We start from the raw sequence: 16,056 nt of genomic DNA, 5'->3' as shown, positions 1-16,056 counted from the left end.
TGCACAGTTATTTTTACACCAGTCAAAAAAATAAAAAATACTAAAGGCTATTAACAATACATCTGCACAAAACGAATTAGCCGACAACAAAAAAAGAAAAAAAAAAAAAGAGAGCGAGCATTGTACACATAAATAGGGTTCTCCCCAAACTAGTCAGCAGCAGTCACATTTTCCACATCCTTTCAACTTCACTGACCAGGCACTAAATAGTCTAAAGCCCATGTTACGAACATTAAAGCATTTTAAATCATACATCACATGAAATGACACAAAGTGACAGTCGAACCAGACAAGAGTACATATTTAAAGCCAAACCTACCACCGCGCGTTTTCACCGATATTGGCCAAGAATACAAAGTCCTCCAGGACGGTGACACAGAGGGTCAAACGCATGACTGTTCCCATCAGAGACCGTGAAATCCCACCAATTCTCAAACTGGAACAGTTTTCTTGCATAAATCTCAGTTCCCTGACAGGATCAGGTCCCTCCTTTCCAATAAATGTTGACTTTTTTTTTTTTTTTTTTAAAGCAAAATGACTTAAATCAAAACCATGACTTTAAACGTGGACGTATAAAAAGCACAATTCATAAAATAAAATAAAAAAAAGCAACAGCCTGGTTTGACTTGACTGACTTGTTGAGTGTAAATGGTAAGAATAAATAAAAATAAAAAAAATCTTAAAAGTGTTCGGTTTTGTAGTTTAATTTGAGCAAGGTCACGTTTACGGTAAACAGTCTCTTATGCCATTCCTTGGTATAAAATGTCTACACCAGGATTTCAACACAACTTCATGACAAAATAAGGCATGTGGACAATACAGAAGCATGGTGTTCACATACAACAGGTACCTGCATCTGGATATGTGTGGCCCCCAAAACACTAGCTGTACCTGTGCACTGTCCCAGAGGCACTACAGTATGTAAAGTTTTTTACAGTAGCTAAAAAGGTTATTTCTACATTAAGGCTATGTGCTGGTATAAACTCAATAGTTTCACTTGACATTGGCCTTTGACCTCTCCCACACTTCTCCTTGGTCATTGATGCTGTTCCTTCACTCTGATGCTCATTATAATGATGTTAGACTAATAGAAACATTTCAAACTTTAAAAATAACATTAGTGATGGAAGTGGAGATAGAATAAATTTTTGATTGTCATTCTGTACAGTTCTCACTTCTTCCAGTCCTTCAAAAAGCCCATCAAATAAAATATCACATCAAAAACAATTTAAGGGGAAGACAAGAATATAGCACTATTTCAATTTTAGGAGGACCACTTACAATAAACAAGGCTGTCATCATAAAGTACAATTGCGCCATGAATTGAACAAGGAGGGAAAAAAGTAAAAATATTAGTGCTCAATATTGTACTCTGAGGTAATACCTTGTACAAATCTGTTTTGAGTCTGATTTGGGGTGGGGGGGGTGGGGGGTCGCAACAGAAACCTACACAAATTTCCTATAAAAATAAACGTGCAAATGCGGAAATAAATCACCCCAAGCTCAGTGGAATCGGGAATTTTTGGGGCATATATTTAAAAAATGGTCACGTCCCCTTCTCTGTATCACTAAAACCAGAATGTCTTCAATCCATTTTGGTCCACAGTTGGAAATGGAGGAGCAAACATCTGTGAGAACGTGGCGTTGATGAACATTTAACTTGGACTTGTCTGAGTCTAGTTACCATGGCAATATCTAATGTGGTCAATAAGGAAGCCTTTATGAAAAAAACATAGCAACTACTTTATTCTTCTGAGCTATACAGTAATGCCTGACCATCTTTGGTTGCTCACTTTGTGCATGCTACAAATCATTTCCTTTTTGAGAAAGAGTATTGCTGTGTGTGTGAGTGAGTTTGGGGACATCAGCAATATAATGTACTTCCCTTGGCCTGGTCAGTCACTCTGGTTTACAGAACTACAAACAACGTAAGTCTCAGCTTTACATTCACAAAGTTCACCCTCACTCACTTGACCTTAAAGGAACAGGCTTCAGAGACAAGTAAAATTTGGATTCCTCTCAGGGAATGCATGCCCTAAGAGAGACAAGGTCGTAACCTCTGAACAGTCATTAGTCACCCCCTGCAGATAAGACATAACCTTCGAGAAGAGGGGGGGGGGGGGGGGCAATAAAATGATAAAACCAGGAAATATGGGGACTATGAAAAATTCCACAATACTGTGGCAGAATAAAACGGGAGTGCAGCTTCTATCTCAAAACAGTGCTTAATTAGTCTCACTGTAACCAAAGAAAAACCACAAAATTATAAGAGAACAAAACATTTCTATGTTAAAACATGCGCGCGCACACACACAATTCCAGTGTTTACCTTTGTGTAGTGTGTGTAACAGGAGTCTAGTGTTAGTTTTAATTTTATTTATAGAAATCTTTAGTTCCTTCCTCAGTAGCCACATTCGCAGTGTTTAGGAATCTGATCTGAAAAAGTAGCGATCGTTTTTTTTTTTTTTTCTTTTTTTTTGTTCCTGTTGGATGGGTAATGGCCAGAAGATCCAAAGGCTCTGAGATGACCCTTCTCACTGAAACGCTTTGCCATATGCTGTTTAAGTCACTTTCCACAGAGGAAAAGGAACACTGCATTGGGTTGTTAAGTGTTACAGTTCTTCTGAAGTCCCTGGATGATGTAGCCTTTTCATCCCATCTGATAAAAAAAAAAAAAAACTGTACAGAACAGTGTTCATTTGTGTCTTACTCCCACCGGCTAGTCAAAATGTTAAAATTCTTTTGCAGAGTAGTTAATCCCAGCATCCAGGCTCTAAGTGTTTTTGGTAAGGGACTGTGTGGCATCGCCTTCTACTGGGTTGGAGGCTGCCTCTCCCATCTCATCTCATGCGATTCTGTCGCATTAGTGGTACAATGCAGGAAGGCGGGCCAGCTTTGCTGAGAAAGGGGTGCTTCAGCAGCTCATTGGCTGTGGCTCTCTGGGCGGGGTCACGAACCAGCATTCGGTCGAGGAAACCCTTGAGGAGGGGTGAAACCTGAAGGAGGAACAATTCAGTATGAGATGGAACCGGATAAACATTAGAAAAATATTTCTACCTTTGCTTCAGCTAAGAAATGGTCTGAATATCCTGCCTTGTGAAGGTTCTTGAGTTTGGGGGGGAGGTTGTCACGGATCATCTTCATAGCTTTGAGTGGGGGTTCATTGAAATATGGGGGCTCACCATCAACCATCTCAATAACCATCACTCCCAAAGACCAGATGTCCACCTGCAGAGAAACAGGAGAACCAAAATTAAAGAATAACATGATCCATTGACAAGCCTCCATTTCAAGCTCAGTGCTGGGCATAATCAGATGCTGAAATACCTCAGGCCCATAAGGCAGCCTTGAAATGAGCTCTGGAGCCATCCAGTAAGGGGTTCCCACCAGCGACTTGCGCCTCTGGACCTCTTTAGACACCTGGGCACAGAAGCCAAAGTCTGACAGCTTCACCTGAAGAGAGAGAGCAGGAGCAGCGTGAGCAGGGAGTTCAGGGCTGCCAAGGAGAGAACCAGACATGGTCCAGATATCCCTGTACGTCTGAAAGTCTGCATTTTGCTGCTGCAGTCGGGTGAGTAGTGTGGAGCAGTCAGAAAGACAGAGAGGATGTAGCCACAGATTACGCTACCAACATGCTATGCGCGTGCCATTTTTTTTATTATGTTTTTCATGGTCAACATTTTCTCCAGTGTAACCAAAATGTTAGAAGCTAGCGTCCGTTTCAACGCCTCAACACTCATTTATGCCGCAAGCCAGAGAAAAATGATAGAAATTAAACGCTGAAAAGCATAATGCATCTATAAAAAAACATAAAATGCTCTCCCTGCTTTTAGAAACAGGTAGCAGCAAACAGCTCATCAGGCTGAGATAATAAAGTTTAAGCCCTTGCACTTTTAATCTAGATTTTCTAATTGTCAGTAAATCACCTTTCTTGTAGAATTGTGCTTGAAATAAAGAACTTTATTTTAATCAGATTTACAAGTCATTATTGCCTATATGGACAATGATTTAAAAAGAAAAAATATATACCTGTAAAACAGCGTTGTTAAATGTGATACCGTCGAAGATTTGGCGCACCTAATTTTAAGGCGTACTAGTGCAACCAGTGCAGAAAATGACTATAGAGCATTGTAATTACAATACTCGGCCAGGTTGTGGTGTACATTTTATATTTATGGCATTTATCAGAAGCCCTTATCCAAAAGTACTGTAAATCAGTAGTTACAGGAACAGTCAACCTGGGGTTTAAACTTTTTGGTTCATACGAGAGTGTCTTACCCACAATGCTAATACCACATTTTGATTAAAATTCAACATGTACAGAATTGCATTTAATATTTAAAACTGCACTTACACATTTAGACAGAAACAGGCCCATGTGAATGGGAAGGGATGAGATGACTAACTATTTTCTACTCTTTTTAAACTTTGCACAAAAGTTTTTCTAGTTTCAAAATAATGAAACCATTAAGCTATTATACAGCACTTAGAGCTTCACATTTCAATGAACCTCACTGAGCTAGAGCTATGAAAAATAGATCAGCATTTTTAAAGATTTTATTGTATCATGGATTTTAAATGACCCAGCAACAAGATCCACAAGTTAAGTGAACCGGTTGGAAGTGGAAATAAAACCACTCGGCCGACACCCACTTGAGGTCTTACTGAGAAACAGCTGAGGTTAGCTTTTAGCACTTCCCCTTTACCACTGCACTGCTACAACAGTGCATGAGGTTGGAGAGAAATGAGCTGCAGCACATTCATGGATGAAAATAATGTAGGTCACTAAAGTGCTGCAGATAGATGAGGCAGAAACTGCACTGAATGCTGGGATTTGAGGGCCAGCAGCGGCTATGCACATACCCTGCCATCGTGAGCAAGCAGGATGGAGTCGCTCTTGATGTCCCGGTGAATGACTCCTTGGGTGTGCAGCACAGACAGAGCTTTCAACACAGACAGACAGACTGTGGCGATCTGCTCCTCATTCATCCTGCAACAAATGGTTCAATCGCAAGTTCAATACTGCCACCTAGTGATGCCACAGAACATGTTAAAAAGGAACATGGACAGCATAATAATCAAATTAAGCTATTGAGGCTATTAAAGCCCTGAGGCTAATTAACATAGGTTTGAATTTCCTATACTAACTGGTTTTTCCTCCAGGACCAAGAATGGGAAGTAATGCTTAAGGCTACAAGCTGAGGAGCACAAACATTTCTACTGGTTGGAGGGACTGTGGATGCTGATTTTCAACACAAGCATGAGAGGTTTTAATTAATTAGCTAATCTTAAAATTGTTCCCATCTAGATATAAGATACATTTGGACAATAATAATAACAACATTAAAGCTTTTGTTTGTCTGATGTAACTGTCACAAACGTTCAATGTAAATTTCAATATATTCATAATGTATCACTAGCATGTACACAGTGCCTTACTACAGCCCATTTGTTGACTGCTTCACCACAAAAAAAAAATACCCTACATACACAGCCATTTTCCCTTTTTTAATAATTATATTATGAATAATAATTATATTAGATGGACAACAACTGTGCTTCTCCACAATGTGCCTGAGGCGCTTAGTCCTTTCTGACTGGCAGAAAGTGTGTCACAACAATCATGGTCCCTACTGGTGAATAGACTGGTCTGGTGATTGAATCAATTGGATGCTTTTAGACTCTATAACCCCAGCAATGGAACAACAGTGTTAAATATATATTTATAGTCCTGTAATTCAGATTTTTAGGTGTAAAACTAATACATTTCTAAACATCATTTGTATACTCAGCAACAAGTTGTAAGACAGAAAGCAAACAGTTTCAGACTAGTTTCCACCAACACTTGTATAGACCTTGACCCGATTTTCACCGGCACTGACCTCGTATGTGTAACAATATCAGTCAAAGCTCCGCCCTCCAGGAACTCCATGACGACCCACAGCTCATCACCAACTAAGTAGCTGTTGTACATTTCTACCACATTGTCATGGTGATAGTCTCGCATAATCACCACCTGTAAGAGAGCAAAGTAAGAGAGCAAGTGAAAGACCTGCACATGACCTACCAAAATGAGCTGCGTCTTCTCATTTTCAGCTCTCAGCCTCGACCACAAAAAACACAATCGCAGTTTCTGTTATTGGTCAATCTTTTTGTAAGTACATTACTTTTGCAGTCATTAAATGAAATAAAATATGACGACTCTAAAGTGAAAGTGAAGTGATTGTCATTGTGAAACACTGCAAAATGTGTCCTCTGCTTTTAACCATCACCCTTGGTGAGCAGCCATGACAGGCGCCCGGGGAGCAGTGTGTGGGGATGTTGCTTTGCTCAGTGGCACCATGGCGGATTGTATTAATCCCTTGTATTAATCAAATAAGTGGGAAAAAAAAAATGTATATCAATCAAGTTACAAATTATAATAAATATGAAAAAAAGTTTGAAAACTAAAATACATTTTATATTTCACAAGTAGAATAAAAAAAATTCAGTGTATTGTTTGCTGTATAAAATGAAACTCCAGTAATAATTAATATCTGGGTCAGTAGCACAATCATTTCAGGCACGTTGTAAAAGAGTCTCACCTCGTTGAACAGCAACTCTCGCCGCTGCTGTTTGCGCAGGTCCATCTTCTTGACAGCCACCAGCTTGCCTGTGCTTTTCACAGTTGCAATGCAGACTATGCCGGTGGAACCCTCCCCAATCTTAATGTAGTTGTCCAGGTGGGTGCGGGGGTCTCCAGGGTCCACAACCATCTGCAGTGCAGCGCGGAACTGCTCGTGAGAAACGCGCTGGGGCTCCCTCTGAGGTGAGCGTGTCTGCTGGGCCGGAGGCCCTGGAGGAGCAGGTGGGCGGGGCACAGGGGCCTTTGGTTGGCCGTGGTGGGGTTCTGGGCCCAGGCCTGGGTGGGAGGCGTGATGAGGGTGGGGGTCACCTCGCTGATGGTTGCCCCCTCCTCTGGAGGGGCCATTATGGGGAGAGGTTTCTGTTCTGCTTGGATTCACCTCCTGGAGAACATGCACGGTACATGCACGGTAAGGATGAATATACAAGAACACACAACATCAAGAGATATGTAAAAAACAATTATCAGTTAAAAAAAAAAAGCCCAAAATAAATGTTTAATGTGCATGTCATTAAAGTAAAACATGGGCAGAAGACCATTTTCACCAGACACCAGTAATGAGAACACTTTTGAAATCATGACACAAAACTGAATTTCTTCAGAAGTTGTCTACTTACTTGTGTACTTCTCCCAGAGTCACTCTCAGCGCGAGGGTATGTGTTGAATGGCCGACTTGTCTGATGTGCCGTCTTCATTACCCCTTCTGTGAAAGGCAGGTTGGGAGTGCGGATATTGGGACCAGACAGGGGTCTTTCATCCTTGGGTGACTGGGGGCTGGTGTTTGGAGCAGCATAGCTGGACTTGGGCCTTTTCTCACTGGCGCCCTCTCTCCTGACAACCTGGTCATGGTATTCCCGTGGGTCTTGCTCTCGTTCTCGTATCCTATCCCTGTCTCTGGGTTTGGGCTGTGGTGGTGGTCCTGAACGGTCACGCTCTTTGTGTCGACTAGGCTCCTGGCCGCGGGGCTGCTGGTGTGGACGCTCTTCTTCATAATGGTCACGGGGTGGGCGCTGGGAATGGCGGGGATCTCCACCTGGGTGGTCATGTCGTGGCCTCTCCCTTCACAAAACAAGCAGATGACAACTCAACATTATATCACTGGAGAAGGGCGTCTGCCAAATGGCACAAATGTAAAAGTAAATAATTTGATCGTTATCAGTAACAGCGTCTATCTAAGAAACAGATCTATTCAGTTAAATTGCAGGTCATTAAACGGTTTATTAAAGTCAGTTGCAGTTCAAAAGCAAAAATGTAGGCCTGCCAGGTGTGTTTTGTTGGCAGTATAGGAATAGTATGTAATACCTATAGACCTACTTTTTTTTTTTTTTTTTTTTTTTTAAAAACGTGCCTACTTAATGCTTTTAGGTGAACAGTCAGATCAACAGGTCACCCTTGTTGCCTCCGATAGGAGTCTCACGTCAATATTTGCTGATCATTTTTGCACTGAACAATAACTGATTCTCGATTGAATGTTTTGTTTACACAATAAGTTTACATTTATATAGATCATGTTAATTTTCTATAGTTTGTGCTTGTATTCATATAATTTACATAGTACAGCATATATAGTTCACATCTTTCTCAGACAACTACTTTTCATTTGGTTTTAACTGCACCCTCATGTAACTTGTAATGTTCACAATCTCGAAATTCGCAGACCACTACAGACTTTTGCATAATCCTGACCTGTCTTTGCTCCCTCTGTGTCGATCAGGAAGTGCATAGAGTCGGTCTGGCTGCTCCCCGTTTTCGTGCGCCCTCCTGGAAGAGCCAGAGTCTCTTCGGGGCTGAATGGGAGGGCTATCACGACGCAGGGAGTTCGAGCGGGTCACTGACATGGTCTCAAACTCGTCCAGGAGCCAGGTGAGAGATCCATCCACCCCGATCTTACTGCCACGCACAATGGTCTGGAGAAAGTGAGGAGAGTTGAGACCGGCATGAGGGGGTGGTCAATAACTGGTTTACTTATTTACTGCATTTTTTCACTTTTTAAATATAACATCACTTTAGGCCAGGAATTATTTGATTCCAATTCACAATGGATGTACAGAGGTGACCTCTGACCTTGCGTGGTTCCACAGTAGTGATAATGGTAGCATCAATAAAGGGTTTGGGCCGCTTGGCTGTGTCCTCAATCAGGCTCTGCCATTGGCGAGGAAGTCCTACAAACTTCTGCTCGTGCTCGTCAAAGTCAGTGTGGACACGGTGCTCAAAGTTGGAAGGCGCCGAGATCTGGATTCGCTGCTTCTTCTTCTTGGCAAACATGGTGGCTTCAGGGCATCAGACCTAGGCCTGTGTAATGAGAAGATCATTGGGATTACAGAAAACAGGAAAAGGAAGCAGGAAGTCGACGGGTCAAGTAGGATGTGATGAGACATTTATTACTCAAGAAAAGACTTTCCTTTGTGAAACCAGTATCCAAAACTGGTGAGCTCCACTCCATTTGGCTTCACTAAATGGAGAATTCAAATATGTTTATTTTCAAAATAATTTTCCTTCGAAACACTAATGATCACTTAATCAGATTTACACAACTAATAGTGCGGTCATTAAACTTTTCTACTCTTTCAGCCACTCTTATATACACTCCCAGCCCCACCCTGCTTCACTGCGGGTATCAGAGGGAACACTCCCAGAATCCAAACACTGGCCCCTGATATGCGTGTCCCACACACCCACCCCCCTCTGGAGGGGAAGGGCTGGGGAGAGCAGAGGGGAACGTCTCACGTGAAGTTCAGTGTCACATGAGCAGACACAGGGCATGTGGTCTCTGGCAATGTGAGCCTTCCAGCAGTAAACCACCATACACTTCTCCACCAGCAGTCTTCAGCGAATAATGTTACTCCTGATCAAGTGCATTTTTACAGTGTCAAGACTAATGAGAGACGTTTAGCGCTATAAACATCTGTATACATTTACATTTACAGCATTCATCAGACGCCCTTATCCAGAGCGACTTACAATTAGTAGTTACAGGGACAGTCCCCCTGGAGACACTCAGGGTTAAGTGTCTTGCTCAGGGACACAATGGTAGTAAGTGGGATTTGAACCTGGGTCTTCTGGTTCATAGGTGAGTGTTTTACCCACTAGGCCACTACCACCCTTGAATATAGCATGCTGGCTTATATTACAGGCGAAAGTCAGCGTAAGTGACAAAGTGGTCCTGCACCAGTGAGACAGGTTTAGAGCAGGTACATTTTAGCTGACGGGCTGGTAATTTCCTCCACATTTCCCATGTTCTGCACAGGATAGGGTGACAAGCACAAGCTCTGTGAAACAAGAGAACAAAGGAGCTAGTTTTCTGTTATCTCTCTGTGGACAAATAAAACCACTTTCTCTCAGGCCTTCAACTCTCACTGCATGACCCTTTCATCAACTTAATTCACAAGCAGCCAAAAGGGAAAGTAACATTGTGATAAAATACATAATGAAGAGTGGCACTGTGACTAAATGAAAGAGCGATGAGCAGTAAGCAGCAGCTCACCGGGACTTGGGGGCACAGGGATTCCACCCACATGCCATTATGCACTGGTGAACAGCAAGAAAAGCGCTGCTGTAGGCAGGGACCGGCTGATGGGTCCTGGCAAGAGACACTATCTGTCTAGCAGCTTGGTCGCAGTCTAGGTAACGCCTCTGTGCTTAAATGATGCAATGCATTAGATAAGCAAAGGGCAGACATTTATTTTGCAAGTGCTCCAGACACCACAATCCTCCATTGACACTTTAATGAAGGGGAGAACACTGTCCACAGTAGCTATACAAAAGTCCTGTGTAGTGGTGACAGAACACAATGCATTGACTCAGTGAACGTTCCACAGAGGCGCAAATGCAGATGTGTTCAAAACATCACTTCATTGACCACTGAACTCAGGAATTCTTTGAAAAAGGTACTTTCTGGGGGTTACTTCTCAATGTTCTCATTGAAAAACATTGGTATTTGTAGGTCACTAACCCTGTAGTAGATTCAGTTTTTTGGTTTAAAGTTAATCTGGGAAATCATTTGGCTGAGTTGAGAAACACACACACACACACACACACACACACGTTCTCAGTCCAGCAAATGCTAGGGCAAACAAAGCACGACCTTGTGAGAGAAAACCCAAAAGCTCATTTTTGCAGCCTGTTCACCAAACCTGCTGTTCCATGTCAACAGAAATGAAGTAAAGAGGCAGAGACCATCAACTGGAACCGGCTGTGTCAGCGCCTCTTGTGGTTTATTAAATCCATATAATGATTAAGAATTTGAACAACTGTAATGCAGGACCAATTGATCAGTATGGTTCACTAGTGCAACGTTACACCCACCCCTATCCTTACCTTGTAGGCAAATCATTTGAAGTTAGAGACTGTTGCCCATCTGTCACACTGGACAGCGTCTGTACAGCATCCAATAGTCCTTCAGGACACCACTGTGACAGAATCACACCAAACATCTCAGTGAAACAACACTCCATACTTACAGCCAGTCAGCGTTGTTTCCATAAGAAGTGAGCGTCTGGCTAAGTTAACAGCCTGTATCTGTAAAATGTTCCTAAAATCGGATGTGTTTAATAAAGCTATTAAAGAAGGTGTTTCCAACAGTCTTAACAGATTTTTAACTTGTGTTAAGCTTCCCAGATAAGAGATTTCTCATTCTCCCTTACAGCAGAACACCTGGATTTGTTTTATCATGGACAGAAAGACGTCATGTGGATAACATTCCCAATGGCTGCCTGACCGCAGAGGCCCTGATCCTGAACTGTCCACCTAAAGTTCAAAACTGACTTCCCTCCCACTCCTGACATGTTCTATCTTATCGCCAGTTTAAAATAGTAAAAATAGACTTCAGCAGTGTGTGAATGAGGTTTACAGAAGCACTCTGCGTATCCTTGGAGGGGTCGAAACCTTTTCTAGTACCATGATGTCAGTAAGAGGTTGGTGTCAGTGTCAATTATCTCAAACCACAGAAGCATGTGTAAGGAATATATAAGAAATTGCAAACTAGATATGTAGACATAAAATACTGCATACTGCATTCATACTGCAGCAATATAAAACGGGGAAAATTCCATAATTAACAAAACAATACGAAAAACACCTAACTTCCTGGGAACAGTTCTAACAACACAGAACGAATAGCAGCCAATTGAAAGTCAGTAATAAAACAAAGCCTTCAAGTCTGAGCCAAATTTATGCAAACCTTCGGATCTGATGCAGGAATGCAGAGCTCAGGGATCAAACACAAGTGTCAGCTTTCATATCTCGAAACAGTCGTTTCCTGGTACTGCAGAGTAATGTGAATTTGTGAACCTGCCCATATAACAAAGAAATAAAAAAAATAAAAAAAGTTCTGAATACAACTTAACTATCACACAATTCACATGAAGTAAAAACCGGGAAAAATGGCTGGTACATCAAGATAAATTAAAAAGAATATTTGAGAGATTTAGATCCCCTCATAAGCTAATGAAGCAGAGTATTAAATCAGCAGGAGCACCAGAATTAAAATATCCATGAAAGTGTTACATGAGCACTTAAAATCATGTTCATGTTTTGCATCTGAAGAGAAAGCATTGCAGATACTGGAATGTATATAACCAAACACAGCCAAAATAAATAAACATAAAAAGCACAATTTTATATTTACAGATTCATCTAGATGTTGCATAATGCCTTAAGGATTTACAGAAATAAATCCAGGACTACTGCTCACTAGTTATCTTTTATCTGATACCCAACCAGCCCTTTATGTTCGAGTGAAATCATTTCGGACATTTTTTTTAAAATACTTTTTAAATAAACCTTAAGGGAAGGAAACCATATGGTTGACTGACAGATCTCATGTACCATACGTCATCATTCGGTGAAAATATTGCCTAAAAATAAATGTGATTCCACATCTTGTTTTCAGTTATTACTGGCACAGATTATTATTAATTCATGACTACATGAAATATACAACCAGGAAGAAATGATATTTTAATTACTTATGAACTGACGTGGGAAGGCGAGTACATGACAACAGGAATGAACTTTAATGAGGATTACACAAACACAAAGTCTTATATTCACACATGCTTGCTATTTAGTTCTGCGGTGAACGCAGACGGTGAAGTGTTCACTTTACAACATACAGTTTGAAAAGGCTTTAAAAACCCTAACATCAACACGTCCTGTAAAACACATCTGAATCACAGTTTAATCTAAAATGTGGTCAGTGGACTCACCCCTGAATAACAAAAAAGAAATAAATAACAATACAAGCAGCATTAATAATGTGTATAATTTCGCACACAAACAGTTGACTATTACTGTACCCCAGTTATTAAAAAAAAAAAAAAAAAAAAAAAAAAAAGCTCATTCCCCCTGACTTTTGTACCAGTGTCACGTAACATCAGTAGCTTGAATTAAGAGTTCTGTTTTTCATGAGTTGTGCAATAGCTAACAAGTGGGGCCAAATCCCACAATTCATTGCACACCCATGTCTACTCAAGGTCTTTATACTTGCAGGATTGCAAGCCCAAGCTTGATTAAGGGCCTCTGATTGAAGCAATCACATACTACCACCAGTGAGTACAACGTACCACACTGTACACAATGGGGCTAAGCAGGCAGGTTTTGGGATACAGATGAAAGTGAGTTGGGGGCATGATAATGGCCACTCCCCAACATTAGTCTGGAAAACTAATGTTCTGCTGTAAAGACCAATTCAGACAAAGCTAAAGAGTATAGACACATCAAAGGTAAAATGTGATCTCATCGTGAACAATAAAGAGTTGCAAAATGAGTAATATATTCATCCTGTCCATGTTTGTATTCTTTTTTCATATGTTAAAAATGATATATATGCAGCTGTACCTGCTTTTGTTTTTACTTTCACAGCATTAAATTGGATAATAACATTGCATGGCCTTCTACAGGATAGAGTAGACCACATGAAACTGATTTTCTGGGTATGCTCCGGCACTCAATCAAAAAGCATTGCCACCCGTAGGGATTTGTGCTCATTATTTTTCACCAGTCAAGGGCATTTTCATTCACATCTGAACACATCTGAAGAAGATGCAAACATCATTTTCCACATCAACAAATTCACAACCAGTTATCGTTCACTAACAAGACTATAATTATTTTATATTAATAGTAAAAGGCTGTATGGTCATAAATGGGTGTCTGCTAAGTTAGAGAGGTTTTATTTATTTATTTGATGCCCAGTTTATACGACTTCTTAATACTGAGATTTTAATCTAAATAAAACTGTAAAGAGTCGCTCTGCGGTGACGAATTTACAACAAAGAGTGGGTACTTTGGTTTTCATTTTCCGATACGCTTCTTGGGGGAGATGTGCGCGACCCTGTGCGGCACTCTGGCATGCTAGGAATGTTTGGAGTGCCCGGTACAGACTGCACCCCGGCACGAATCTTCCATCACACCGTCTCTAAACATTTATCAGCTGCTGGGAGCCTACACGGGGCCGCAAGTAACGGGGAAAGACGACAAACAGAAAACAGAAAAGAAGGTCGGGTGGTACTACTTATATCAAGTTGCAGTCAAAAAGGTTACTAAACAGAGCACAGACATTACTGTAAAATCAATTATATATATCATTAGCAAAAATACTACACACAAAGCAGTTCACTGATCAACCAAATGAAATCATTACATCCCAAGTGAAATGGCCGGATCAGAGCAGCAAAAACACCACAACGGGTCAGTGTGTTTGAAAGAGCTTTTGCAGGACACAGGCGTGATTCTGACTCAGCCTGGTTTCTACCGTACGTCATCTGATTCACTCCAGCAGTCATGCATGTTCGAAACACAATGCACAAGTTGGAAAGCCTCTCCAGCAAACTGTCCATGGCTGTCATGAGCCAGTTGTTAGAGCTACGATAAAGAACCGATTTCAAAAGTTTTATTCATCCTACACTAAACAAAAAAAACTGTTTGGGATTATTAGTAAATTGTGAAGCAAAGTAGCTTAAATCTTTTTTTAAGATACATGTGCCTCGCGATGAGAGGGAACATGAACTGCGGAGGCGTGAAATGCGATCTTACAGAAACTGTGTCGAAGTAGAAAACCTCCACAAACGTTCGCCCACTTAAGCAAATTTACTTTCCTCACAGCCACCGAGGTTGTACGTACGTGAGGACAAATGTCCCACAACTTCACATGTCCTGCGAATTAAAAATAAAATAGTTCCCGAACTGTGCAACAGCCCTGTCAACCTAAAGGCTGACAAACTAAAGACCCGAGTTAGCAATTCTGCTATCACGAAGTGAAAGAAGCAAGTTTATCAAACAATTAAAATAGTTACCGCTTCAAAACCACTTGGGTCCGTCAAAAGATAACCTCGCGGCAAGTTTAGGGGGGAAAAACATTCTGGGAAGGGCCGAGCTGGAAAGCCTGTTACAAAACAGTTTTCCATAAAGTCGCACTAATAGCTTAGTCGCTACACAAGTTACACACGCTAGCGGGCTAGCACAGATGCTAGCAATCAGAACTTACCAAAAGTGACGCCCGAGCGGCCCGAGAAGGAAACGCGGCGGATGCGGCGCGGAGAGCGTTCCTACCTGGGAAAGCGAAATGACACGGTGATCCAGCGGGCCGCCTGTCGCCGGGACTCCGCGAGGCTTCTCCCCTCGAGTGCGAACGGGGCTAACGTGGCTAGTTAGCCTACCACCCCCTGCGGCTGGAACAGGTTCGACTCACTTTCTGATCGCCATGTTTGAAAGGGACTAGCGAAGTTGTCGGCCACATCCGGGCACCTACCCTAAACTCCGTTGCCGTGGCGACCGCAAATCTCCATAGGGGCCAGGGGTTGCCTGCACAATCCTGTAAAATCCGATAACCCGACAGCAAAAACTCTTTTTTTAGATCCAAGATCTATTTAACATTTGGTGGGTATTTATTATATTTTTCTAAGCTGCCGCACCTGAGCTTAAATCAACTAAAAGTAAAATAGACATTCGATTTATGATGGCATTGCGCTGCCTAAGATTGACATGGTTCTTGGTGTTTGGTGTGCACAAAGATGATGATGTGAACAGGCCTGCCTATGAACCAGATAACCACAAACGTCACAGGTTGAAACCTCACTTCATTGTGTTTCTCAGCCAGACACTTAACCCTGTGCTGCTCCAGGGGGCGGGACCTGGAACTACTACATTTACATTTACTTTACTTTACTTTACTTTACTTTACTTTATTTAGCAGACGCTTTTATCCAAAGCGACTTACATTTACATTTACAGCATTTATCAGACGCCCTTATCCAGAGCAACTTACAATCAGTAGTTACAGGGACAGTCTCCCTGGAGCAACTTAGGGTTAAGTGTCTTGCTCAGGGACACAATGGTAGTAAGTGGGATTCGAACCCGGGTCTTCTGGTTCATAGGCAAACTACTAATTGTAGTTTGATCTGGATAAGGGTGTCCGATAAACCTATGTGGCA

At 41.6% G+C, this 16,056-nt stretch overlaps 1 protein-coding gene across 1 annotated transcript; it reads right to left on the bottom strand.

The window, feature by feature from the left end:
• Nucleotides 1-508: 508 nt before the first annotated feature.
• On the bottom strand, nucleotides 509-15,335 carry pak4 (p21 protein (Cdc42/Rac)-activated kinase 4). Its single transcript, XM_028962172.1, has 10 exons — nucleotides 15,176-15,335; nucleotides 8,690-8,917; nucleotides 8,312-8,532; nucleotides 7,243-7,684; nucleotides 6,585-7,007; nucleotides 5,883-6,016; nucleotides 4,864-4,990; nucleotides 3,328-3,453; nucleotides 3,094-3,228; nucleotides 509-2,996 (listed from the first exon to the last, which is right to left on the bottom strand). Exons 2-10 carry the CDS (start codon nucleotides 8,888-8,890, stop codon nucleotides 2,841-2,843), a joined length of 1,965 nt encoding a protein of 654 aa, XP_028818005.1. The 5' UTR covers nucleotides 8,891-8,917; nucleotides 15,176-15,335; the 3' UTR covers nucleotides 509-2,840.
• Between the last annotated feature and the right edge of the window lie 721 nt (nucleotides 15,336-16,056).

Source organism: Denticeps clupeoides, chromosome 19 (assembly GCF_900700375.1).
Source record: "Denticeps clupeoides chromosome 19, fDenClu1.1, whole genome shotgun sequence".
NCBI classification, from domain to species: Eukaryota; Metazoa; Chordata; class Actinopteri; order Clupeiformes; family Denticipitidae; genus Denticeps; species Denticeps clupeoides.
The sequence above is the reverse complement of the archived record's forward strand: the minus strand, read 5'-3'. Positions and strand labels throughout refer to the sequence as shown.